The 27,888-nt window shown below is 39.2% G+C and overlaps 1 protein-coding gene and 1 non-coding gene across 2 annotated transcripts; both read right to left on the reverse strand.

The window, feature by feature from the left end:
- Positions 1 to 6,139: 6,139 nt before the first annotated feature.
- Positions 6,140 to 27,876, reverse strand: PIK3R4 (phosphoinositide-3-kinase regulatory subunit 4). Its single transcript, XM_053948587.1, has 20 exons — positions 27,762 to 27,876; positions 26,818 to 27,599; positions 25,457 to 25,590; positions 24,691 to 25,273; positions 23,246 to 23,380; positions 21,087 to 21,308; positions 19,551 to 19,724; positions 18,269 to 18,414; positions 16,971 to 17,174; positions 15,965 to 16,166; positions 14,210 to 14,409; positions 13,080 to 13,290; positions 12,566 to 12,731; positions 11,955 to 12,119; positions 10,668 to 10,879; positions 10,253 to 10,384; positions 8,954 to 9,054; positions 7,866 to 7,954; positions 7,313 to 7,421; positions 6,140 to 6,369 (listed from the first exon to the last, which is right to left on the reverse strand). Exons 2-20 carry the CDS (start codon positions 27,545 to 27,547, stop codon positions 6,199 to 6,201), a joined length of 4,086 nt encoding a protein of 1,361 aa, XP_053804562.1. The 5' UTR covers positions 27,548 to 27,599; positions 27,762 to 27,876; the 3' UTR covers positions 6,140 to 6,198.
- On the reverse strand, positions 18,704 to 18,817 carry LOC128801911 (U6atac minor spliceosomal RNA). Its single transcript, XR_008435276.1, has one exon. It is a non-coding gene; the product is annotated as a U6atac minor spliceosomal RNA (small nuclear RNA).
- Positions 27,877 to 27,888: the final 12 nt, after the last annotated feature.

Below are 27,888 nucleotides of genomic sequence, written 5' to 3' on the forward strand. Positions count from 1 at the left end.
GAGATCATGTAAACTGTGCCAGAAGTGGACCCTCTAAACTGCATCTCACAGGCAGATGTGATATTTACATGGAACTGCCAAAAAAATCTCATCTTGAAGAGATTAGTGGGAAGCCCAAGCTCCTATTTTTTAATGGAGGTTTTGACATTCTAAAAACAATAGAAGATGATGTTGTCCTTGCCATCACCACTTCTGAATATTTACTGTAACTCATGTTGATTCATGTATTTATTAATTCATTTCAGATTCAGTGGTGATTATTTTAATGAGATAAATAACAAAAAGGTGTTTTCTTCTTGGAATGTCACCTTTTTGTACAGTGTGTACATAGATGAAGTCAATTTCATTTGCAGATTAGCCCATCTGACCCAGTTACCTTCAAAAATGTAATATTCTCCTTCTGATCATCTGCAACAGTAACATCAACCATCCTTGATTTGGGATTTGAGAGCAAGTTGTATCTGTTACCCAGCTTGCTTGCATAATTCTCAGGTCTTTGTCTCCCCTGTGATTTTTAGACACACTCTTCTTGTCCTTGCTTTCCTTAAATCCTTGAGAGACCGCTTTCTTTGGCAGTGCCTTTCTTTTCTGTGTATCTAAGAATATTAACTTCTTTCTCCTTAATTATGCTAGCAAGGTCTCTTGTGATATGGTCTCTTCCCAAGAGACTGTACTTGGTATCTCTTATCAAATCACTTCTATGTAATACCAATGTAATGTATTGTAATACAATTCTTTTTCAGTTTCTTCTAGGCCCTGATTCACTTGTTCAAAACCCAGTTTTTACAGATGTATCTAGGTGATGATTTAATGCATAATTATCTCCTTTGAAGCTGACACTTTGAAGAAATCAATGAGCTATGGAAATAATAAGGTGAGAAAATAGGCTTCATTTCAGTTGTTATCCCTACACTGAATTATCAAGGATGGCTGCCAAAGTGGTGTCAGCTGGAATAGAAGAGTCTCTTGGAGGCTTCAACCAGCACAGCACAAACTCATTACACTGCAGGATGAAAACCAGTGATTTTTAACACTTTGCTTTTCCCTCTCCTAGTTGGAGAAGAAAATCTGGACTGTTATCTTCACAGGTAAAAATAGAACTTTTCCTTCTACTTTCAGAGCTCTTGCCAGCTTTACTTTACTGGTAGTGCTAATGGTTTTCTGCCTCCCAGAATCCATGGCACCTTTGTGCCTTATGCCAGCTGGTCTAATTTTGACAAGAAGTAAATTATCTGAGCAAAGCTAAGTCTCTGCTTTTTCTGTAGTCAGGGTATACTACCTCATGAGTATTTAAAGTTGGAAGAAAATGGGATTTGTGATTCTGGCTGGATTTTTAAAATCACAGATTACTCAGGTAATTCATAACAGTCTTGCTAACATCAAACCATCTCTGTTTTCATGGAAACTGAATTCCATTCAGGAAGTTATTTTAATAAAAATATTTTTTTCTCTCCCATTTTACAGAAAACTGTGTGCACACAAATAAAACTTTACTATTTTTTCACAGGCCACCCCTGTCAGAAAATTAATGCTGGAATTATTGCAAAACCACAACTTTAATTTTCAATATGGCTTTTTTGTATATAGCAGTTTTGCTATCAGTAGCCTTTAATGGATTCTTTTTTGCTCTGAATGTACTTAAGTATTATTTGTACACAGGCAAACATTGGTGTTCACAGCAGCCCAAAACAATGCATTTCATCACTTAATTACATGCTTTATGAAATAGTACCTTCTTTTGTACATGTTTATCTCATTTTTATGTGATACTCTGTAGTTCTTGCATTAAATGCATGAGCAAACAGTTATTGCCTATTCAGTGTTTCCTGCCATTGCTTATTTACAGATCTGTTATCTCTTTCTTCAGGCTTCTGTTTTCCAGATGCTGACTCTGAGCCTGGTTAACGGTTCTTTATGTGGAAACCATTCTTTACCCACAATAGGCCTCTCTGTACCTCCCACAGTTGTATTATATATTTTTTCATTATTAAGGGGAAGTGCTACACACATTATTCATAGTAAGAGGGCACCATGGATTTGTTCACTCGTGTATTAGCTTATTCTTTCCCTTGTAATATCTAACATTTAACTTCTGGATCAATACCAAATACTGAGTTAATCTTTTTATAGGACTGTCTGTTATAGTTCCAACATTTTTCCCTGAATAGGACTATGTATTCAGGATGCATTTAGGACTCTTCATTATAAACACAAAGGGTGGGTTGTGTTAACCATGTACACCATTTTTATCTATAAATAATTTAATTTTACATAGGATCATTCAGCCATCCACCATAATGATATCCTTCTGTAAAAGTTTTGCAGCCACTTTTTTGTTCCTACTCCCCAAGTAACTTACTGTCTTCAGCCACTTTGGGCATATTGCTGTTCCTTTCTCTTTTCTAACTCATTGATAAACATTATGCAAACAGAGGTCATCTATTTCTACTGATAGCTTTACTGCACTGTGAAAACTGATCTCTTTGTGGTATCACATCATGTCTTAACTAGTATTAAATAGTATTTAATTTAACAACCATCTTTAACAGTGTTAATCCTGGGAATATTTTGTATCAGATGACAACATTAATTATTTTTGCAAGGCTTTCATTGGGGAATTTGTCCAAAGCCTTCTGGAAAAGCAAGACAATCAGCCAGACATGTACTGTTCACATGGCTAGCAATTCTTTCAAAGATAAGTTTATGATAAAAGACCCCACCTTACATGTTGACTCTTCCTTGATAGAGCACATTTTTTGATGTCTTTACCAACCCTGCTTTTTTTTATAATTCATAATATTTTGCCTACTGCATACATTAGGCTGGTCTAAAAACTCCCCAGGATTCTTCTAAAAGATCTGGTGTGAATTCTTCCAGTTTCAACCTTTTTAAAACTAGAGCAGTTTTAAGCAAGAGGCTCCAAACCATAGTTAGCAGTTTGGCTGTTTCATTCCTGATGCCCTTTAAAATATATAATCTTTTAGATGAGAATTTTCTGCTCTTGGCAATTTACGACTGATTGAAACCTCTCCTACCAAGCTGGCAGATGTTTCAGGCAGAGAGATCCTGTGGCACATCACATACATATGCAGAAAAGGAACAGGAGTCTAGCACAGGAGCCCCCCTGAATTTCTCCATGGTGAACACAGAGGCAAATTACCCATCTAATTATCTACCATGGCCTTGTTTTGCTTGAAATCTTTTACATCTTCCTCAATTACTGGCCAAACAGAAACTGTCAGATTCTCATTCCCAATACATTTGGAAAGGAGTTTATTATTTGTTTTTATGTCTTGTAGAATGTTTTCCTGAGAATATATTTTGCCTTTCTAACTTGTGTTTTACATATGGTTTCCAAAGTTTATTTTTCTGTGTTTTCCATTTCAGTATAACTTGTGACTTTTGAAAGGTTCCCTTTACCTCATACTGGACTTCAACATGCTACTGTGAATGTGTTATCTGAAAACATTATCCTTGTTTAAATGTCACACAGCAATAGGATGTCATCATCATGGCAGTCAAATGGAGTCTTTCATGATTGTGCTCTCTACCTTTGCAGTCTCTGTAATTTCCTTTAGCACAGACGGAATTGCCTTTCTGGTAAGAAAATCCATGCCTTCTTTTGATGGGATTCTGCTGCTTCGGCCTCCCTTTAAAGTTTTGCCAAGCTCTGCTCCAGGCCAAGTCTGAGGACACAAAGCTTCTAGTGACACAAACCCAGAGGAAACGTCACTGCAAATATCATGCCCTTTCACATCCGTTCTCCACTCCCCTGGTCTTCCCTTTAAATATTTCACCAAAACTTGTCTAATTTTAACTGTCAGCAATGTGGTATAATTTTAGTTTAAGACCACCTTTCCTGAAGGAGCTACAAATGATTCCCCTGTACTCACTGAATCTCAGTTCTGCCTCTGTACACAATGTCCTGTATCTTTGTGCAAAATTTCTGACAGTTTTACACTCAGGCTTTGGGACTGGTTTAGCCAGCTGCTTGAAATGTGTTTTGAACTGTGGGTGAAAGCTCCTGAATTCTAAGATGGTTTTGATTAAATATTGATGAAATCGCTGAGTTTTATCTGCCATTTCTCTAGGTTTGGGAGGGAGAACAGGGACTGAAACAATACTGTTACTCTGAGAAATAGTAAAATAAAGACATGTCCTGAATTATTGGGCAAATCAGCACTTCCACTAAGCCAGAAGCCTTCCTTGTTACAGGGAACAGTAAGTTAGTAGTTGAAAACTCCATGCTACTAATAGAATTCTATAGTATTCTATAAGATGCAAGAGTTCTGATAAATATTATTGAATATAATTTTGTTTTCTTTTCCCCCTTCTGCATGTCTACAGTGCAGCAGCGCAGCATGGTTGTCTTTTCCTTACCCTGATCTAAAAGGTGCTCCTAAACTTAAATAATCCAGCTCTGATTTTAAAAGTTTGGGACTACAGGTAACACCAGAGAAGACCTCACTGTCTTCCTGGACTGTGATCCAGCAACATTTTTCCATGCGATCAGTCTCAGTGCAAATTCTTTTTAATACTCTACCCACCATTCAAGTGTCCTATGTATTTCATACTACTTAAAATGTCTTGTAAATTTCATATAGTGTCAGTGGATTATAACACCTGAAAACGAAAACTGATCTGCTTCTTTCATCAAACTACTCTGTCAATGGGCAGAACCATTAACCAAGCAATGCAACCAAAGAGGTGATTTCCTTCACCAGGTGTATAAGGACCTGTTTAGAACTGTACACCAAATGGATATAGCAGCACAACAAGCTTGACTTACCACCCTCTTCCTTGCTGCTCTGCGATACAAGTGGACTGAGAAAACCTTCCTTATACCTGAATTCATACAACAGAAAGGGACAGCACCAGCTCCTCTATACAAAGCCAAGAAAAAACTTTTTTCAGCATAACAGGGAGCAGCAATGATAAGATCTGCAAAGAAATGTCACACTGTTCTTGAGCCACCTTCCTCTTTTGTTACACTTGGGGCAATGTCTACTACACTAAATTATCCAAGTAATGCACTCACTAGGAAAAAGCAGGCAGTCTTTTTCCAGTGAATACTGAGACTTTTTAAACAAGTCATTATTTCATGTGTTGTTTCTTCAAAGAACCCAGTTCACAAGTTAAGAGCATTCCCTGCTTCTATCAGATACTCTGTAGAAAAGTAGGCTTCCATTTTTTTTACAGCTACATTCAAGAAACACGTCAAATTAGTGCTGTTTGTTGTCAGTGACCTTCTGAATCCATCATGCAGAGGGGGTCAATCACCTGTTTTAGTGGGAAAAATCGTACCTGGAACTGCAGGTAAGGAATGTTAATAAAGCTTAAGTCTGAAAAGGATTTGGAAATCTGAAGAATTGGATCAGATAGTGGAAGAGTGGTGAGAACATTTTACTGCCCCTGTCTGAAATTTAGAATTGCCTCTCACATGAACATTCCATGATGAAAAAGTACTTCCTGCTGAAAGCCATGTTTTGGCTATTTTTGACATCCATACTGAATGACAGAGAACACCATCCTGGTGGTGCTGCTTTAGGTTCCCAGGACAGCAGAGCTTAGCCTCAGACTCAAGTTTAAAGCAAGCAAGGCACAGTTGAGGACCAAGGACACAACTGTCAGACAGCTGAGGACTGACACAATGCTAAGCTGATCTCAAATGACAACAGCCCAATGGCTCTGGCAGCTGAGACTGCAGAATCACTGCAGTGGAACCACAGATGTAAAGAAACCCAAGTGCCAAACAGGGAAGCTCAAGTGGACTTTATTATAGTTATTAGAATATACAGGGACATCAGTGCACTGGTTCTTATTTCATTTTTCAGATTCAACACAGGAGCAGTTAGATACCAGCTCTTTGCTTTGTGCACATTTAGAATGTGTCATGTGGGACGTCCTTAAATAATTTCCTGAAAGGTTCTTGAAGAACAATGTAGTCAAAACCAAACTAAGTGACTTCATCGATTCCCTGATATTTCAAGGAAATGCTATGGATACCAAAAAGCTTTAATATAAGAAGTGATTAGGAAGTGCCAACAGGGTGGTAGGATACAGGTAACTGATTTTATCATTGCTTTTATAGTTTTTAAAGTCTATTCCATTCCATTAACTGGAAACAGTCCTTGACAACTTCATTATAACACTATTTCTTTATTACAAATATTTACATACTATATATTAGTACAATTTTTATTTCCACACTTTAACAATCCCATCCCTTGATGCAGTTACTATAAACCCTTGTGTGGTCTGGAAAGTCGCGATATCTGTGATAATATCATGATGCCCAACTGGAAGAGACTCCGGACCCTTCCGAGGGGTCTCATCAGTGGGCCCCATCTTTTGCTTGTTCTGAATTTCCTGTATAAAAACAAAGTGAGAAATACTATTTACAGAAGGGTAAGCATTTGCAAAGAGAGACTGTCATCCATATTAGGTTGTCAGTGCAAGAACACTGCAAAATCTCCTCCACCAAAAACCAATCAAACAAAAATGCTCAACCATACAACCGCACACCCTTTGACAGTTTTCTCAGGACTACTCCTTGGTTAATTCCTTTTTATCACACACAGCCGAAGTCTTAATCTGAACTGACATTACAATGGGGATGACATGACAATGGGTATTTTTCTCATATTTATTTCAATGACACTAAAATTTGATATTCCAATAGGGGGAAGACAAGTTATAGGAACACATACATCTTGGCTTCCCAAAGCTTTTTATAAAAACTGCTTCAATAGTATGAATGTAATTTAGAAGTTTGAGAAGAAACACTAAAAAACAGTGCATTGGGTAGACCCCTACTGACTTGTTTTAGTCATCTTTGAAGTAGCACTCAATTTGTTGAACTGAAACCAAATGTTGTGCTATTTAACAACTAGCAACACTGCCAGTTCCCAAAGTCACTCTGAAAGATGTAACAAAAACTTCAGCATGAAGCTACTGTATTATCCTGAGCCAGTACATCTCACATGGCCTTGCTAAGGTCCTACTCAAAAGACATTCTGAACACTGATCAAAGCCAAAAATCTTAAAAGTCTAAATTTCAATATCCAAAAAGAAACATACGACTCTGGCTTCTGCATGTAAGTAGTATTTGATGAGTCCAATCCTATCAAAAACAAATTATGTATTTATTTTAAAGTAACTTCTTCCCAACTCCCCCAAAAATGCCATGCTGACACCATCCACAAAAAGTAAGAGCGAACGAGTTCTAATTAAAGACATCATGCAATGAGTGCAATCCATAGGGCCATCTAAAGGCAAGCAGAATAGGTGTCTATCAAACAAAGCAAAATACCTGAACCACCTCTGTGCCCTCAATTATCTTCCTGTAGTAGGAAACAGATGGGCAATTAGAACTTCCAGCAACAACATACGATCTCTCAGGGTAGGCTAGATCCCAAAACCTGAACATGAAGAAACAAAATCAAGGTGAGATGTTCAATTCTATCAACTTAAAAGTGGTCAAGCTCTTATGATGAAAATGACTGGGCACAAATGCTATCTGCTTTCTACACTTAGTGGAAGGGAGTGATGCAGAGAAATTTACACTCATATCAAGCTCACACATGAGTTATTTTTTGGTCTTTGTCATGGAGCTTGTGAAGAATTTTACAGAAGGGTACACACTGTGTTTCAGAGAATACATCATGTTTCAGAGAAGCACCAAATTCTGCAGTCCTTTTGCTGAGAACAATTTCCTCAGCTCACTGATGTTTACTAATGAACACATGTTCAGTATTATTGTTTTGGCTTCTTAGAGATTACTTAGGCAACACTTGGCAAAATTTAGTACACCAGCAGGGGTGGAGGGGGAGAGTGACAAACAAGGAAGTTGTTGGTTTGATTACCTTATTTTCATGTCTGAGCCTGCTGTCAGTAATATGGGATTACCAGAAGCTGGACTACAGTATATTCCATGGATGCTGTGAGGAGAAGGCTAGCAGGAAAAAGGATATATAAAAATAATTTATCAGCAATAGCTGTCACCATGCTTCAGAAAGGGAATGCATGCCTTGCCACATTCATCCACCCAGTTTCCAAATCTTTCTGGCAAATGCCAAGTCACTTTAATGGGCCACATCTTAATATATTAATGAGAATTGCTCCCTTACACTTTACAGAGCAATACAACAGAATTAACCTTCCATAATCCTATTTTTTTTTAATCTTGGAAATTACATTCTCAATGATGAGAGATTATTTTTAAAAGAATCAGGCAGGCAAATCCTACTGAAAAGCACATGGATGCTTAAATTTTTAGGCTATGAAGGCATTATGGAACAGATATACAACAGAAAACTATCTTAGATCATGGAGCTCCCTGTGTAAAAAAGGGCAGGACTGAAATGAACTCAACCTGCAATCCTTGTAGCATGTACAAACTTAGGTTTAATTAGATTCCAGATAGGCATTTACAACATTTATAGGAGCAGCTGTGGTTATTTTTGTCTATGGATTTGTGAACCATATTCCAGATTGCTCCTTTCCCAATTAAGTCCTTGAAGAAGAACCACTTCATGCTTTAAACTAGCATTCAAGTGTAGTAGAGGTATTACATTACAGAAAGAATGTGTTAAAGAGCAGATGTTTACAGAAGTATGCATAGCCCCAGGAACAGCAAGTAAAAACAAGATGCCACACCATGAATTTTGGCTTTTTCATAATCTTTACAAGCTTAACCAGCTCACTGGTTTTCTAAGAACATGGCTGGGTATAACAAGTGAGTGTTACAAGTACATTCCATAGACAGTGGAAGGTACCAATGAAGATTCAGGTTACACTGCTGTTTTACAAAGGGCATTTAATTCTGACAAGTAAAACAGTTATAATGCCAAAATGAATCCCAGGGCAAGTTCTGTACTGATGCACAGCATGGAGTCTAAGGTTGTTTTAACCCTGGCTACACAACTGAAACTGTAAAAGGAAGAGACCAGACCTGCAGTTCTGAAAGAGGTGGTGCACTGCTGGCCCAGAGAGTGAAGCGTCGATCACCAGTTTCCATATCCCACATGGAGACTTCATTGTTGCCTTGAACAGCTACAGGAAAGATAAAGCCAGTGCAAAAAGTACAAAACAGTTTGGTTGGCTCTTGCTGTTTGCTCTATGGACATCACATAAAGGGTATGACATAGAGACACTCTCTGTTTGCTCCCTGCAGCATTTGTGTTAATCTTCCTTTACTACTTTAGTTTGGCTTGAGAGCAGCTTCACTATAATTAAAAGTGTCTGATTTAAAAGAGTTTAAAGGAAACCTGATTTAATTCTCAACCCCTTTAAAAAATGTATAAAACCCTCAGTTTCCTCCCTAGATAACTTCTCAACCTTCTTTGAGAAGGATAGATGGTTTGTTTAGCATAGTCATCAGGGACTTTGGAGAACACTCCTATGCAAGTAAGAAAACAATCCAAAGTTACAGAGTTCAGTAGCTACAATGGACTTCCACACTCACGTGGACAGGTAGAGAATTCTGTTCAAGGGATTGCTTACAAGCCTGGTGGCAACCTAGCAGGCAAGGACTTTTTAATAATAATCCAAAATTATGAACTCTGTCATTCCTTTAGGCTTTCACAGGGAGGAAACAATCTAGAAAACACAGCAAAACTTTCTTTATTTGTATGTTTCTTCAAGAAATTTGTTTTATTTCCCAGGGTGGTTAATAACTCAAAATAGGAAGTGAAGCCTAAAAGCAAGTAAAATATGAAACTCAAACTACTCTCGTTTTACCGCAACTTGATAAATTTTGTTATTTAGGATTAGTTTAAGATACTCATCCATTTCGGAATGTGTTTCTGAGACGAACATATAGAAATCTATGACACTGCCACATGCAGTGAGGATGAAGCAGCTGTAAGTGTATCAGATGAGGAATCTTGGAGATTTCCAAAAGTTCTAACCTATGACACAGCTGGCTTAGATTGAAGGGGGAATTGGAATTCAGTCTCTGCTCTACAGAAGATGGTGGCAGATTTCCCGTCAGCTTCAATATACATCATGAGTTTGAATTTAATCTTTTGTAACATTTTGTCCTTAAAAGGGGATGCAGTAGATACAGGGCCCCTCATGAGAGTTGCAATGCTCAGAAGATGAGAATTGTAAATGCTGTCATTTTGACAATGGCTAAACCCTACTTTTTTTCTTTTCAACCCTCTACCAGGGCTTGAAGCAGAAGCTGAAAAAAAAGCTGCTTTAATCACAACCTCTGGCAATTGCGAGGTAACTTTAAGACATCTTTTACCTGCTATTACCCAGGACTGATAGACAGGATGCATGAGCAGGCGTCTGATTCGGGCCTTGGAAGGATGAGAGTGGCTGGAGATAGGTAACTGAAACCTCATGTCCCAGCATGCCATGGTACCATTGCTCGTTCCTGGTGAGAAAAAGCTCCCCTTAGTCAGAGAGATAAATATATGAGTTTTTGTCCTTATCTTTGTGCTCTGTTCCTAGGGAGATGGCCTTCAGCCTCAAGTACTTAGCAGGCAGAATGCTTCTCAAAAATAGATGAGAAGATATTTCTCTCCTCTTGTTTGAGAAAAGCATATGCTAGTAAAATCAGATCAAGCAAAAGCTTGAGCTGTAGTTACTGTAAGAGAAAACTATAAGGAAGAAGGGGGCAGGGAAGAGAGAGAAACTATCAAGAAATACAGGCTTACCAATACACAGCCAGCACTGGTGTATGTCCACAGCAAATGAAGTTATGAGGCCTAACTTCAAATCGTGTTTCAGTGTCCAAGCATTGCTGCTGGATCGCAAATCCCATCCAACCAGAGATCCATTAACTGTTCCATAAGCCAGTACTGACTGGGCTCCAGAATTGAAGTGATGAATGTCTACCACACAGCCATCATCCTTCAGATCTAACGACCTGGGTTAAAATAATAAACTCATTTAGACACAGATATTACTCCCTCCAAGTTTAAGACTCTTTCCCACAGCTTATGTTGAGCAGCTTTTTCCTCTTTGTGTCACTTCACAAAGCATCTACAGAAACAGCTTTCTGAATTTAGTACAATGGATGCTTATGCTCTCTCAAATCTCTCTGCTGATAAGGCCTGCAAGGCTGTCAGCAGCCCTTTGCAAATATAAACACAGCTCTGTGCCCTGGGTCAGGGCAATCCCAAGCACAAATACAGGCTGGGTTGAGAATATACTGAGAGCAGCCCTGAGCAGAAAGATTTGAGAGTGTTGGCTGATGAGAAGCTCAGCATGATCCAGCAATATCTGCTCACAGCCAAAAAAAGCCACCCACAACAGAAGAATCAAAAGTGTGGGCAGCAGGCTGTGGGAGGTGATTCTCCCTCTCTGCTCCACACTTGTGAGACCCCATCAGCAGTACTGTGAGTACTCTCTGAGGCCTGGACATACCTCTCACTCAAACTGCAAGATCAGGCTGTAGCTTCAGTGCCAAATATTGAAACACTGCTCATATGGAGGTAAGAAAGAGCTAAATCAAGCCCAAAGACTCCCCTACATACTATCCCATTATCCATATCTCTACCAGCTTATCACATTAAGAGCCTGGGAGAAAAATTGTAGGTCTTAGGCAACATCACATGCTGCACATCTGTAAACCTTTATCTAATGACCTGCAAAAGAACCCTCAAAAATCACTTTGTAAGTACTAAGACTGTAACAAAGAACGAACCAATCCCAGTACATAAATAAAGCAAGTGAGAACTATTCAGAATGGCTGTTTCAAGCTCATAATGTGTTCAGTGACACAGGAAGTACAAATATCCTATAGCTAAGAATGGTCAGCTCTGCAAAGTTGCCTTTCAACCCTTCTTTATGAAGCAGGAAAAGAACATGGATTACAGCCTTCCTGTACAGCCTAGGCTCAGCCAGCAGGAAGCCTAGAGCAAATTTGAGGATCTATCTGAGGAATATACTAACAGCTTGAGCTTGGTGTGTGGTGAGATTTAACTGTTTAAAGTACATACCTGCTTTGTATTGGATGAATTTTAGGAGATTTAGGGAGCTTTGAGGCTTCAATACCAAGAAGCTGGATGGCACCATTATCTGAAGCTATAGCCAAGTAATGTGAGCCTTGGCAAAATGTAAGTGTCTTTACATGTCCTCCAATCCGAGAGTATGTCAAAATTGATCTAAACAGTAGAGAGAAATAGGAGGAGAGAAAAAAGAGGTAATTTTTGGTGACACTTAAAAAAAATTACTCCTCTTAAACACCTACTTAAAACCAATGGCTCTTGAGAAAGCTCTGAAAATAATATTTTCTAGCTGTTCCAAAATGAGAAAGCAAAAAAGCCAGTGTTGGCTTTAAACAACAACAGCAGAATATATTTATATATGTGCAGAAATGAAATAAAAAAGCCTGTAATTATTATGTACAAAGCAGTCCCTTTGCATTTTTTCTTTTATTAACTAATTGAAACAGCAATCTAATATTATAGATGCAAGCCAAGAGGAGCACCAATATATCTCCTTATTGATATTTCCAGCACACCCACAAGTGATTAATATTTTGCTCCCTCCTCTACTTTATTTTTCACTGTAAAATTGCAGACCCAAATACCACAGGTTTTTAAGCTACCTGGTTGTAGTGGTTTTTCCTTCCATTTTTTGGCTGTTCCAGACCTTCACTGTGCCATCATTTGAGCAAGTGGCAAAAATGGAGTGCTCATCAGACACCCGGATGCGATTCACGGCAGACTTGTGTTCATGAAGGTGAGCTACCAACAACCCTTTGGGACGCCATCCTACAGGGAAAACAAAACCACAACCTAATTAGGAACATGCAAGTCTCTCTAGATCCATCCACTAACAGTTATATCAGGATACTCATTACAACTGCAAAGCATAGCCGGCACTGAGAACAGTGTTAAGACATTTTAAATATTAAAGGCAAAAGCCTACTACCTCAATTCTAAATCAGACATTAGGTCATAGGTATTCTGCACAGTAAAAACATTTCCTAAACTAAGAATTTCCTCTTTTCCTCACCCTTTGCATTTTTTCCATGAAAGGATGGTATCTTGACTAAAATTATACATATACACATATATATAAAGTTTTTTATCTAATAACCTCAGTGGCCTGTGATGTACCTGGAGGTGGGGGCTTGCTCTCCCACTCAGCATTCTCCATCATCTGTTTGGCAAGTCTCTCTGCATTACACTGCTCTCTCTTCTGCTGGATCAGCTGCTGCAGCTCAGTTTTGCAGGTGGTGATGCGCAGCTGGTGTGCAGATGGGGACATTGTGCTACTCAGGGCCTGCAGGGTCGGTTTTCTGGGCTGGACAACTGCTCCATCAGATGCCTGTAGGAAATCAGCCCTTAAAAATACATGCCTTACATTCTACATACAGATAAATCCCCCTCATAAGATTTCTTTGTCATACACAATGAATAAAAATGGAAAAAATCTTTTTTATTGAATCAATTAGCAATGAATTAGCATTTAAAAATAGTGAAAATTATTATTTATATAAAAGATTAACATTCTCTTATTCTACCCTGTTAGCCTACTCTGTTCTGTATTCTGTCTAAAGAAACTGTAATGTGCTGTGCACACCTATTAATGTGATTATTACAGAGGCAGTTATTGCTCTCAAGACTGACAAAATTAAAGGTTAGCTCTCAAATTCATTTACATTGGGCTTTAAAAACCAAAGTGTGAAGTGTTTCCATTATAGTTTAGGGTAGACACACTCATTTAAAGCTAGCAGAAGTTAATCTCCAACTAGAAGGCAAACAGAAAAGAGTGTTCACTCTGCCTTCCAAGGCCTGCAGAGTTCCTAGCCTATCCTCCTCTAACCCGTAATAAGTATTATAGGATGTGTAAATGCTGTTGTGATTTCCAAGTTAAAAGCATGATATCTCTTCCTCCTAACATGTATCAGGGCATGCAATTTGAGGAAAAGTCTTTCCTGACAGAAAGGTTTACATAATAGTTGTCTAATCCACAAAGCACCATCTCTTTGTACAAAACATCTCTTTGCTAGAGAAGCTCTTCTGTTCAAGGGACTAAACTTACTTCAGTCCTCTCTCACTTCTTATTTTAAAAATAAGAACTTGAAAGTCAGCAACTCTGCTGAAGAAGACACCAGCCAATAGCATGGTCAGTGTCAAATAACCTCCAAACAAAACAAGAACGTCACATCCCTATAGTCCCACTTGACTTTAAAACAATTAAATCATTTCAAGTAAGATGCAAACATAGTATTTTTCATGTATACCTGTGGAGAGGATGACAAGGTGGCACAAATGCCAGCTGAGGACTCTGAACGAAGTGGTTTCCCAGCTTGGATGGCTTCAGGATCAGTAGTTTGCCCATGTCCTTTGGATATTGGCTGGGAGATGTTGGTAGGTTCCAGGGACCCAAACATGCTTTTCCATTCTTCATTTACATTTGAATCTTGCTTTACATGCTTTCTAGCTATAAGTAGTTTGGAGGGAGGGAGGGAAGGAGGAGGTGTGAGAATTAAAAAACAAAACACCCCCAACATTACCACAACAACATTCACTCATGATTGTCATTACTTTGAGACTACATGGAAGTCTAATGTTTACATGCCAGATTGTTATTTATGTACAGAGAAAACCCTACTGCTATGTTGTGGACATCAGCTGACAGCATTTATGAGGGAAACCAAACAAAGCACCTGCCTCATGTGTTCACATCTTCTTGATCCTACAGCTGACTCGTGTAATAGACCACTTCACTAGAGGGAAAGCTTACATCTAGAAGGTTGCAGGATTAGACTCCACCATATGATAAATTTTTCTTATAGAATCATGGAAGGGTTTGGGTCATTTAGTCCAACCACCCTACAATGAGCAGGGACATCAAGAATAAATTTGTAATAGCACAGTACATAAATAATTGTTGGTGTCAAATACAATCAGTTTTCCATCATAATTGCAATATCACCTGTAGATTCAAGTATGTTATCTCTTTAAATAAGAAATTTATTTATTTCCAGCATTCCTTTAGAGTCACTTAGAACTGTAAAATATAGACAGAAAAAGAAAAACATGGAACAAATTAAATTTGGACAAAGTCAGTGAAGAAAAGTTAAAGGCATAAAGACTTTAAGGGTAACAGCTTTGGGTGAAACAAATCACTTCAAGTATAGACTTCATATACACTAAGTTTTAAATCATGTTGACTCCTCATTCAAGGATAAAAAAAAAAAAAAAGAGAAATCCTACACTTCTGTACTTTCCTTTACAATTATATGCAAAACACCCTAATTCTGGAAATAAGATGTTAATTGCTATAGGCTTTATAGATATTTCTGTATTTCTATATGTAACAACACAGAACCTACCAGTGATGTAATAGAGGAGGGAATTGCAAGTTTGAGAGAGTAAAGAGGAAGCTCAAACTGTCTAATAAAGAAGAATTTTGAGGCTACAGAGAACTGAAATAGTTAGCAGCAAGTAGATTTCATGTCTGAACAAGGAAATGTAAGAGGTTTTTTGAGCTGAAAGAAGAGCAGATAAAAAAAAGTAAAATGGGAGTTGACAAGAATCGGAAGAACCCTAGGGCCAAAACACATGTACTTGGGTGAGCAACAGTTGGCAACTCCTCAGTGGCAGCCTGAGGAATTTTTGGTTTTCTTCAGGCTACCTCAAGGAAACACCCAGGATTTTCACAATTAAAGAGCTTAGCACTTGTTGAGAGGAAACAGAGCAGACATGTACCCTTCAACATTAACATTGTTGCCATGAGTCACTAGAGTCCTGTTTGTCACAATCAGCTGAACAACTGCACACGAGTCAAAATAATTTAAATATTCTCAGGGGAAAAAGTAATCCCCATTTTTCAATGATCAGAGAACATTCCACCACCTCACATTTCAAACAGAAGCAGTAATTTTCCTATTGCAAACTCAGTGAGGATGGTAATAGTCATGTAGGCTGATTTACTGAGAACACCCTGAAAGGAAGGCTATACTTCAACTATATAGATCACAAAATATACTAACCACGTTTGTCATCAGAATCCTGCTTTGTTTTAACAAGATCCACTTGTCTTCCAGTTATTCCCAGAGCTGACAAGTCAATCACCCCTTTGTGACTGCTGTCGTGCAGGTGGCTCTGATCCACAATATTGGCTTTAGCTTTATTAGATTTTAACATAAAGTCCTTCAGTGCTAACAGTTTGTCTTCTTCCTCCTCAGTCATCCCCTACAGAATAAAAGAAAAGGTAATATTACTCTCTCTTAACAATAACATGCATCAAGGCATGAAGATTTAAGAAGCAGTAAAATTAATAACTGGTTCAGAAGTGCCGAAGAGCACATCCCCAGAATTCAAAGCATCGGTCCATTGCTCATACGAAACATAAGGTAAGCTACTGTGGTGTAAGAATATCTTTCCTCCTAAGGAAGGGGGCAAGAAAAAGTGAAAGGGCAGAACAGAATTTAATGCTGGATCACTCTCTGGTGCAATCTGCTTAACTGCCACATAGACCATGCTTACAGCCCACAAGCCATAGTGGGGGAAACAAACCCCACACAGCTACAGTCCTTTCTCTTCCCAGTTCTCACTACTTTGGGTGAGTGATTCTTTATGTTCCCTCTTCACACATAACCCTCAAGACTTTCCAGCTCCATTTCCTTTTGGCACAAATGTCTAGCACTTTAACAAATACATACTCCTTTATCCAACACAATGCACTTGATCCAGCAACGCTTCTGTAATGCTGCCACATCAAAGATGCATCGGAAGTTTGAGACTTGCAGCCATTTTTTAAAGACTTAGGTGGTATTTATATGTCTCTACATCTGGCAGATCTTTTAAACATATTTAAGTTCTGAACAACTTGTCCCACAAGCATATAGTGAAATCAGTGAAGTTAATGGCTTGCAGGATCAGAACCTCAGACTGGGAGTCCTTCACAGCAGGAACTGCAAGATGAGGGTTTGTGGAGGTGTACAGAGCCCAAGAGTCTCAAGCCTCACTTTTAAAATACAAATAAAACCCAATTACTTGTGAAAGAAGCTTCTTCAAGAGCTGTGCAATGGCAGGGTCCTCTGGAGGTGGGCACTCAGAGAGAGCTCCAGTTCTCTTCATTTGACGCAAGTGCAGGTGTCGGAAGAGGCTTGTGATATCCTTTGATCTTAAGACATAATCAAATATGGAACGGCTGACAGGCTCCTTAAGTACACTCAATAGGACTATTTCTTTGTCTACCTGCAATTCAAAACAACAGACCAGTCAAAATTATGATATCCATATAACTTGTACAAATAATCTAGATTCAACTTGTCTCCTTTCTTGAAAATAAGATCTGTATTGGTCATGTTAGACTTTCTCCATTCTCTTTCCCTTTTTCCTATAAAGTGCTTCTCATAGCTTGCAGTCTACATGAAAAACAACTTCAAAATGAGTCCAGAATGAAGACTTAATATTACAATACAACTAATGTTACCCTCTACTCACTTGCTTAATATAGTGTTGCATAGCAAAGATTTGTATACTAAAATGAAGAAGAAAATATTTATATACTAATATGACACAGGAAGTGAACAAGACAAATTTACCAATCAATGCCTAAAACACAGCACAAAGAACATGTAAACATGGAAAAATGTTTGAAGTTCCCATCTGCAAGGTTTTCAACAAAATGTTAAACACAGATTCATTTCTCAATGTACATACTGCAATTATTTCTTTATCTATTAAAACACCCAAGAGGTGCAGTCTACAGGTCCTGAAATTGTGTCCAAAGATGCCTATATGATTATACTACCAGCATTATGCAGGTCATTCCTGGACATGCCCTAATAGTAATGACTTAATTCATTCATGCTGAGCATTGTGCCCTGACCCTTGGCAAAGCACTGAAACACAGGAGTGGTTCTGGTGAAATCACAAGCATGGTAATCACTAATTAACTGGTCTTGGAGATGAAAGCACAGAACATAAACCAACTTGTTTCACAGCCAACTTTCTATCCTTTTTAGACTCCTGTAAACTAGCACAATATTGGAAGAGTTTGACCATAAACGAGGCAGAAAAGGATTGAACCAAAACCATACCTGCTGATTTTAGGCTTTGTAAAATGTTTTGCATTTTGCAACAAATTTGAAACAACAGTCTTTAAAACACGGAAAGCAATGGCCATTCTATAAATCTGCCAGCAGAGATCAAAAAATCTGTAATTGCCTGTAATCTTAATTGAAAAAAAGTATATATGGTCCTTATAGCCAGGACCATGGCCAAGACAAACTTATGAATCATGGCTAGTCCAGACATATTCCCATTAATATTACTGGAAGTATTACCTGTATTATTGGTTGTGTGATAAAAGGATGGAGGTATGGCATTAGCTTGCAATAGACATCAGCAATATTCAAATACTGTGCCACCACAGTGATAAATCCAACTGCACCATAACGTATCCAAAGATTAGGGTGACACAGGAATGGTGCTGAAAGAAAAATAGGCTGTTAAAATATATCATTCATATAGGAGAGAGGAGATCATCCTGAATATGGAAGCCTGTGATGTAATTTCCTTCTAACAGAATTACTCCCAAAACTGAGCCTTCTCTCTTCCAGAGCACCAAGGTTAAAACATTCATACGGAGGAAAATATTTCATGGATTTCACTGTACTCATGCTGCTCAATTTCCTTGCTCTTGCCAAGAAGCAACTTTTCCTTATTTGTTCATTTCAATCCCTAATTGTCAACTACAGATTTACAATGAAGACTAATCCAAAAATAAATCTCAACCACATTCTAACAATTACAGTGAATCCTAAAAGTGGTGATTTTTTTTAAAGTAAATACTTCATTCCTTCCTGCTTTCCCTCTCTCCTTTGAAGAATCACTACTGATATTCCAAAATTACAAGACTCAGAAGTCCCCCTAATTACGTGGACTTTAAGAAGTTGTTGTCAAGGCACTGTATCTAGTCATGAGATGTAATCACAGATCATCTGCTCCAAATTCTGAGTGCATTTGTAAAACTATAACGTTAAGAAGAAGCAGACTACATCTCAAAATATCATTTGGTATTTTTTTTCCATAAATAGCCGCTAAATCTTGGGCACTTCTAAATTAAATTGATAAGCCTGATCAGGAAGGAGACACCAACTCTGCAACCAAGAGTGTATTGAGTTAATGGGTTTTTATGGTGTTAGAATAAGAAAGGATCACGATTGTCTGAATTCTCTTACCTTCAAAGGCTAATGTGTAAGTGTTTGCAAATTATGTGCCTGATGGACTACCAAAAGCAACCAGGATTTTTTCTTTACAGTAGGTTGCCATGTAGACCAAGGAAAGATCTTAGGGCAAAAAGTTTTTGGAGTGAGTGTTTTTTGCTGCTGCCCTATATAAAATCTGGCAAGATGCTTCCAATTTGTTCCACCAAAACTATTATTTTAGAGTCCTGAGCACTAACATGGTTAAACTAGCAGTAGGTTCATACCACCATTTTGTTTAAATTCTAAAACAGAACTACAGGTTTGTATTCTGGACAGCTAACCTGATAGGGGAGCTTTATGTAGTACTGAGATTTATTTTCTTTACTAGGAAAACAGGGTATTCTCCATTTCAACTTACCGATATCACAAGCAAACTCATAAATATGGGGCTTTTGCAAGAGCCCCAGCTGGCACATACAAGTAAGAGCATTGAGGGCTTTATAAATGACAAATTCTTCAGCATCACTGAGACCTTGCTGAAGCAGAGGTTTGAGTATTGATGAGCTTTGCCAGCCAACATAAGCAGCAACACCTGAAACATAAAAATAACATAAAAATCCAAACCAAACTGATAAACACCAGAAAACTCTGTCTTCTTATCAGAATTGAGAGTAAGCATAAAATAACTTTATCACTTCTAATCTAATAAGGTAATAATCAATATACTTATTCATGTCTTAATGCTGGACTTTGCAACCCTTTGCTAAAAGGAAGGGAGGAAGGAGAGAGAAATAGCACTAGAAAGAGAAATACCCTCAGTGCCACTGCTACAGAAGGGCATCTGCTCACAGCCCCAGGTTTACTTACTTAAATAACAGTTAAGAGAGCTCAGTTCTAAAGATGTGCAAATGCCTGAAGTAAAATAAAAATATAACTTTAGAACTTAATCTGAATTCTTCTGTGGATGTTTTGAACAGACACTGGGAGAGGAGTTAAAAATATAGGTTATATGTCTTCACTTTTAATTGCTCCACATGTCTCTATGTCTTTTGCAAGAAGTCAGGACACTCAGACCTGTGCTTTGGCTGTTCCATTGCTCCTTCTAAACAATTTCTGATAAGTTATCAATATCACTTCTTGGCAATTTGCCAGCACAGCATTTTGTGGCTTCCAGTTACAATGGAATGTGTAGCTACCACAATGGCCCCACTGAAAGTTTGATCAAGATTGGTTTTCCTGCCATGCACCTGAAGTACTATTTTTGCCCTCGGGAACTGCACTTGGGAAAGTTTTCTTGACTCACAAATCCTGAGCAATGACTCTCAGCAATGTTCATGTGCATTTCCAACATACATAGACCATTAGATATACTTAACAGCTGATGTCATTATTGGTAAGATTTTTTAAATTGTTCTGAAGTGTTCTGAAGTAACAGGAATCTTTAGGTGATGTTTTAAGGCATTGCAAAAACTTCTCCAGTTATAACTTCAGCATATACCAATGTCTAGTTTTCATCATATGAACAGATCTACTGAAGTGAATCGGACCATGTGCATATGTGAAGTGATGCATCTACTATAGAGCTTGTAGAAATCCTAGTAATCACTTGCCATAATTTAGCTTTTTAAATTAGTGGCTGTAGCAGAGACTCAAAGAAGAAAAAAAGCATTTAAATTCCAATTTTTTAATGTTAATCTAGCCTAGACTTAAATGCCTCAGTTGCATTTGTATTAAATATTTGGACTAAAAGAAGTATACATTTGTATCTACATTGTTTCATCTTCATTCCCTAATGAAACATTTCCACCCAATAATTCAGAAAAACTCTTTTCATATAAATTCTAGAAATCTTTATAAGGAGGACTTTTATATGACTTATTTTTTCATATCCTGGAAACTGTTCATTTATTTATTTATTTTCTTTCCACTCTGTTTGGCCAAAACCAACACTTACCAACAATGCTGTCGAAGAAAGCTCCTCGAAGATGCCAGTCATTCTTGTCATTTAAGAAAGTGATCATATGAGACAGAAGAACATCATTGGCTTTTTGACGCCCAAAAAAGACACACAGACGTGTTATTCCATTTTCCATCAGTGTCTGTTTCACAATATTCTCTGGATCACTTAGCAAAGTTACAACTTTCTGCTGGACCATTTCATGCAAGGCTTGCAACTCTGCAAGGGACAACAGGATGAACATTTTGGCTGAGGAGAAACAGTGTGTGCATGTCTACGGCCTGCTGCTAAAGCAGTTACAGTGACAGGTCACCCTGAACAACATTTTTGGTTAAATTTGCAATGCAACAGAACCTCAACAGTTCCAACAAGGGCTTACCAAAGACTTCAAGCTAAGCATGAGGTGGTGACAAAGCCAAAGAGTAGAGAAATGTGTGACATTTTTACCCAGATCAATTCATTCTAAACTTCCACTAAATTCCTTCCATTAAGATGATTCCACTCATTTTATACATATAGGTGATATGCAGATGTAAAGAAGCATCAGAATGAGTCAGCAGCAACATTACCACAGTAAACAAAATGCTTTGAGGCAATTTTGGTTTGATATGTTTATTTGACTATGAATCTCGAAATTTGTGAACTGACAACAGATCAAGACTATGTTTTTCTTTAGGTAGATAGATTCATTTCATTAAGCATACAGAGAGGAATATAAGAACACTTGAAAAAGTGAGTGCTTCCAGTTTAAATTTCTGCAGTTAACCTAACAATACTGATGAAAAATTTTAAGATTACCTTGCCTATGGCTTCTACTTCATGATACAATTTAAAAAAGTATTTCTATTAAATGGAAGTAACAGATTGTTAATGCACTGCATATTATTGAAAACTACAAAGCAGAATCTCAAACAAGCAACACAAAAATTTCAGCTACTGCTGCACCAGTTTTGAGGGGTGATTATCATTCGCTTGCAGTCAGAAGTCCAGCTAATTTGCTTTCTATCATGATCTTGTCTATCAGCCACATGAAAAATCTGCCTCCTGGGTTCAAATTTCTCATGCTTGGTTTCAAAAAGGGTGAAAAGAACAGAACTACTCAAGCTTCTTTCTTCCTTGTGTTACTTCTTTCATCTCCAAGCTATCTCAAGGGATAGGGGACAGCATTTCTTAGAAACACAGCCCATACAATGGAGCTTCCTCTCTCACTCCTCAGCAATTCTGAGCACCCCATACCTTACATGAAGGAATTTGAAGAGGATCTTTTATATTTGGTTTTAGTAGATTTGTTGCTGTTTTATTTTACAGTATCATCCTGCAGCTAGTTAAGAGATAATTGCCTTTTCCCCAAATGGAATATGTGCAGGATGTTTACCAACTCTGATTAATCACAGATTGATCTCTTAGCCCAGAAGAGAAATGACAGTTTTTAACCACAAACTCTTCCCAGCTTAGATTTGCCCAGCATTCTTCTGGGAATTTATGCAACACTAAAAGGCACTGGAGATGACACACAGGTCACTTTATTACCATGTATCTTTCCAAAGGGAAAGAAAAAGAAAATCCATCCTTAGGATTTTAACTCTTTCTCTGCGCTATACAGATATATAATATATACAACATTATAATAAATCATTACAGTAATGTTACTGCCAAATGGTATCCACATATTTAGTTTTGCCAGGCAAACAGACAAGAATTGTGAAGCACAGCGACAGAAAAGGAAGAATGACTGAAAAATACAGTACAATAACTATGCAAGAATTTGACAGGTTTTCCAAAGCTAACGCTGCTTCCCACTCCAACAGAAGCAGTATTTGGAACATAGGCGTGTTTTTGCAGCTGTCTTTTTATGAGACAAGCTGGAAGTGAAGCTGGATATGCAACCATGCAGCCAGCATCACAGTCAAATACTTGAGGACCTCTGGAGAAGAAAAATATGCTCATTTTTATACTTTTTTGTCTCTCACAACATGCAGAGCAGAGGTATCTGTCTCTACGTGAAGCTGTAACACACACACTTTGATACTGGTCAAGGCAAAACACTCTTCCCCATTTAATAGGAAGGCTAAGCTTTGAGAGATGAGATAGATCGGTGCTACCTAGGAGCTTTGGCTCACGATTTGCTACTATAAGCAGGCAAAAGGTGACATTACCTGTGTCATAGTTATCACTAGGGTGAGATGTTTCATCCATTTCTTCACCATTTGGTTCATTTTCCATATTCAGATTTTTCAGCTGTACTAACTCCAGAAATCTCAGAGCTGTTTCTGCCAATAATGCTATGTTTTCTGCAAAAGGAAAACATTTTGGTTAAGAATTGTTCTGCTTTGCCAATGTACATCTGTCTGATGATCTCCCTGAAGAGAGATTACAGCCACTGACAACGATGGGCACAACCAATCACGATGGGCAAAAAGGACTGAAATTATACAGGATGTTCTGGTCAACCCACTTCTGTTAACTCCCAGCAAAGCTACCAAAGTACATCGAATCACACAGTACTTTTGTCATGTAAACAAATGGAAAAATCCTAATTCTATTAGGTGTAACAAAGACTAATTTAATTCTTCTAGAACAAGCCCTAAATGCCACTTAATCTCAGTTTTGTGACTAAACAACTGAGTAGAATGTAAAGGCGAAATAGCCCGAACTAACATTGCCACTTAGTAGACTGCAACAAAATAACAACAAACCGCCACACCAGGACATGTATCCTAGGGAATAACAACTTGTTACCCTGGAATCCACTTTTAGAACATTTTTCAGGGTATCCCGCCGACTTGGCATCGTTCTGCACCATTTGGAAGCTGCTGAAGCAACTCAGGCTGCATTATATGGGTCAGCCACTGCTGGCACAGGAACAATAACATCAAGGCAGAAGTCCCACTTAAGCAGCCATTCTGAGCGTCATCCAAATCAACAGCAACATGCCAATGGAGCCTGTCCACAGCCCAGATCAAATACTCTTAAGTGACCAGTCTGACCACTTCCAGAAGTGTACTATAGTAACAGAAGTTAACCCAGTTAGACTACCTTTAAATACATTACTGTATTTGAAATTTAAATTGATCACAGTGACCACAAGCAATTGGTTCTATACATTAAGTATACAAAGTCTTCAATAATTATTTTTATCAGTTTACTTAGTAAAAAAAGAAAAACATCACCTGATGTTTTCAACTAAAAAAAACCCAAAACCCAATGAAAACATGCTAGTCATAGCAAGTAAGGGCACAGAGCAAAGCTTCTTCCTGAACTGTGCAGAACTCCGACATCTGAATAACATCTAAAGAAAACATCTGTTACAGTATAAGCCAGTTTATTACAGAGCAAATAATCTAATTTCAGCCCTTGCATATCAAATTTCATGTTATTGGAAAACAGCTCTGCAGCCCAGCAACACACTGATGCTTTAAGTTAGTTTCTTATTCATTCAGTTCCATCAGGCCATTTTAGGGAAACAGAGTTAATGAAATGTGAGTAGAGGTGTCATTACCTGCAGTCACTTCTGAGACTACTAGTGAGTTTTACTGACAGAAACAGTTAAGAGAATACAGAAAAGCTCAAGATTTGGAGTTTTGACTGGATATCCTCTTACCAGCATATGCAAGTCTGACGATGGTGGCTTCATCCTGGGCCAAGTGTGCAATGCCTGGCAGAATGTATTCTGGGTAAATGTTAATATCATTGCGTGGCACCTCTTTGACGAGAGCAAGAACTTTAGTTAGTGTCCTCACAGATTCTGCCCTCACCCTGGGCACAGAGTCGTTGCTGAAATGTAACAGATAAGGAGTAATACGATCCAGAAGAATCTCTACACTTAATCTTGGTGCTAAATGAAGAATTAGCTCCAAAGCAGCCAGTTTTGAATCACAGTACTTGAGAGTCTGTAAACAGGAAGTTATCACAGACACTAGAATAACCAGCCCATTCTCTTTTGTCTCTCCCTCGGCCTTCTCTGTGCGATCCTGCCCACAGAGATTGTGAATGATGTTGTCCAGATCTTTACGTATGACCAATATACGTTCATCTGCTGACACAAACGTTTCCTTGGCAAACTGGGCCATGTAAGGCTGAAGGAAAGTGTAAAATATTTCAGGAAATGCATTGTTACGTTGCTGTTTCAAATAGTCTTCAGCTGCTAAACGTTTATCTGGCTCTCGATGGATCATCTGAGTGACCTTGAGAAAGGCAGAAGTGGGAGGGAGCGGGAGAGAAAGATCAAAGGTTTAGACATTTGTAATACAAAAACATCAAAACTTAAACCTAAGCAATCTGTCACCAAAGTAGGTGAAATAAACTGCAAACAGAACACACAGATGGTTCTAATTAGGATTCTAATTAAGGACGTAGTCCATCCTTACCAGTTCTCTGATACTGCGGTCTTCAATTTTGTTTAGGACTTGATCAGGGGAAAAGAGGCCATTTCTGTATGCCAAAAGCTGAGATAAATCAAACAAGGGTACACCTTCTGTGAAGAGCTCTGCTATTACACAACCTGGGACAGAAAGAAAAGAAGTCAAAGATGTCAGAGGATTATAAACAGACACTTTAACTTTGTTTTCTATATGCAGACAAGAACAAATCCTAAACAAGTCTTTGCTTGAAGACTTGGCAATATAAGGCAAATGAGTTGCTAAATTAATTTGCAGAAAGGAGATAACATCTCAAGCTCCAAAACTTGGCTTTTATACTTGATCCCTGAAATCTGTTCCAAGTAATTTATTTCAAGCATGTCAACAGCAGAGGAGTTTGCAATTAGAAAACATGAGGCAGTGACTTCAGCCACCTGCCAGCTGGAAAATTCATCACTAGAAAAGGAACCCACATCACTGTCATGTGGAAGAAGAGTGTGGTAAGTCAGCATGGGTCAGGTAGTCAAAATTAAGCAACCCTTTTACAGAAGGTAAAGGAATAACTTCTGCTCTCACAGCTGATACTGGGACACAGCATATATTCACTCACACATGATTGCCAAAAACAGACCCCCAGTGTTGCGTACATGACACAAGTACTTCAAAGAACCTGCTCCTGCAGTTTGCTCACAATAGTCTGCTTTATCAGTGGAGTGTCCTGGAAGTTTGGCCATAAGAGCAACTTGTAAAATTCCTTTAAATTCATATTTTCAATCACTTTAAGGGAACAAAAAAACCCAAAAAACAAGGGCTAAACTCATGACTTTCAAGATAAGGCCAAGACTCAAGGCAATCTCCCACAGTCAAACTCTTTAACTAGTATTTGTGAGTGGGACCATAACAGGACTTTGCTCCCACTTCGTGCCTGTGGGGAAAATAAAATGAGAAGGGGCTTCTAGAGCTAGTATTGCCAAATTACCCAGAAAGCTGTGGCAGTCCCCCCAGAACTGGGCCATGGACTGGTTTCTCCTCTCAGGCCCCATGAGGCACATGCTTCTCTGCCAATAGAAGATGATGGACTGTGCCTTGAAGAACCACCTCTTTCCTACAGCATAGCTGAGCCATAACAGTATAGTTTGTGATTTCTCTCCTCAAGTAATAGTGATACACTTAAATTATGTAGCCTATTATGTTGTCTTTGTATTTTGCTGTGAATGAAAAAGGTTTGGGTCTTTATGCTTAAAATACACAAGTTTTTAACATGCTGTTCTCCAAACCCACTGTAAGAAAAAAAAAAAGGAATCAAAAAACCCCAGTTAAGCTCTTCTGCACTGCATTAGTCAGAAACAACACCTGATAGCTCCAAGTACCTGCAGAAAAGATATCCATTGCACGTTTTAACTCCCCTCTTGTTCGCTGATTGCTATTTGCCAAGTCTACCAAAGGAGTGGAAGGGTCCCGCATGTTCTCCAGCTCCGTGGCAAACATGCTGCCATCGACAAAGCGCTCAGGAGCGATGTAACACGTTCTCCTCCGGGATGTGTCAAAGAAGTAATTGAAGTCAGCAGGATTGTCTTCAGGAAGGTAAGTTGGTTTAAAACTGGCAAAGTCAGTTAGAAGAACCCAGTTCCAGCTGGTCACCATGATGTTCTCTGTTTTAATATCACCGTGGCGGACTCCAGATTTGTGCGCTTGGTCCACCGCAGTGAGGATCTGGAAAGCGATCCACCTTTTCTCAATGTTGTTTAGGAACGGCCTGGTACTAATTCGGTCATAAAGGTTGTCCCGTACGTACTGTCTGAAAAGCATGGCGGCCTTCTCGGACAGGGTGGCTTTCTGGAAGGGGAGGCAGTTCTGTGCCGAGTGTAACCTTATCTTCAGCTCCTCCAGCTCCTGCTTGTAGCTCGTCAGGGGTAAGGTGGGATCCTGAATAGCAAACACCTTCACGACCACCAGCCCCTCCCGGTGCTTGGCTCGGGCCACCTTGAAGAAGCGGGTGCTGCCCAGGCTCTTGTCATACTCGAAGTCGTGGATGTCCGAGAAGTAGCTGTCCACCGAGAGGATCTGCGAGGGGGCGATGCCAGCCAGCTGGTTCCCCATGGCGGCACCTCCTCCGGCCGCGGGCACCGCGCCGGGGCTCTGCCGCGTCCGCCTGCGGACAAACACAGCGCGGATCTCACGCAGCCCCGGGTCCGCCCCGCTGCCCGGGCCCGCGGGCCGCGCTCCCCGCCCCGAGCGGGCCCGGCCGCCGCCTCTGCCCAGGCCCGGCCGCCCGGACCGGCCCCAGGGGCGCGGGTCCCCCCGCAGCACTCACCGGCCCAGGCGGAGCCGGGACCCCCGGCCCCGGAGGCGGTGAGAGGGAGCGAGGCGGGACTCGGGGCGGCGGAACCGGCACCGCCGGGCGGGCGGGGAAGGGGCGGTGCCGTGAGCTCACATCCTGC

Source organism: Vidua chalybeata, chromosome 1 (genome assembly GCF_026979565.1).
Source record: "Vidua chalybeata isolate OUT-0048 chromosome 1, bVidCha1 merged haplotype, whole genome shotgun sequence".
NCBI classification, from domain to species: Eukaryota; Metazoa; Chordata; class Aves; order Passeriformes; family Viduidae; genus Vidua; species Vidua chalybeata.

Coding starts and splice junctions, on each gene's coding strand:
- PIK3R4 (XM_053948587.1), bottom strand. CDS start 27,547: ATGGGGAACCAGCTGGCTGGCATCGCCCCCTCGCAGATCCTCTCGGTG. Junction 17,175..18,268: donor TCACACAACCAATAATACAG/GTAATACTTCCA, acceptor TTTGAATTGCAG/GTAGACAAAGAAATAGTCCT. Junction 12,120..12,565: donor GGAAAAACCACTACAACCAG/GTAGCTTAAAAA, acceptor TCTACTGTTTAG/ATCAATTTTGACATACTCTC.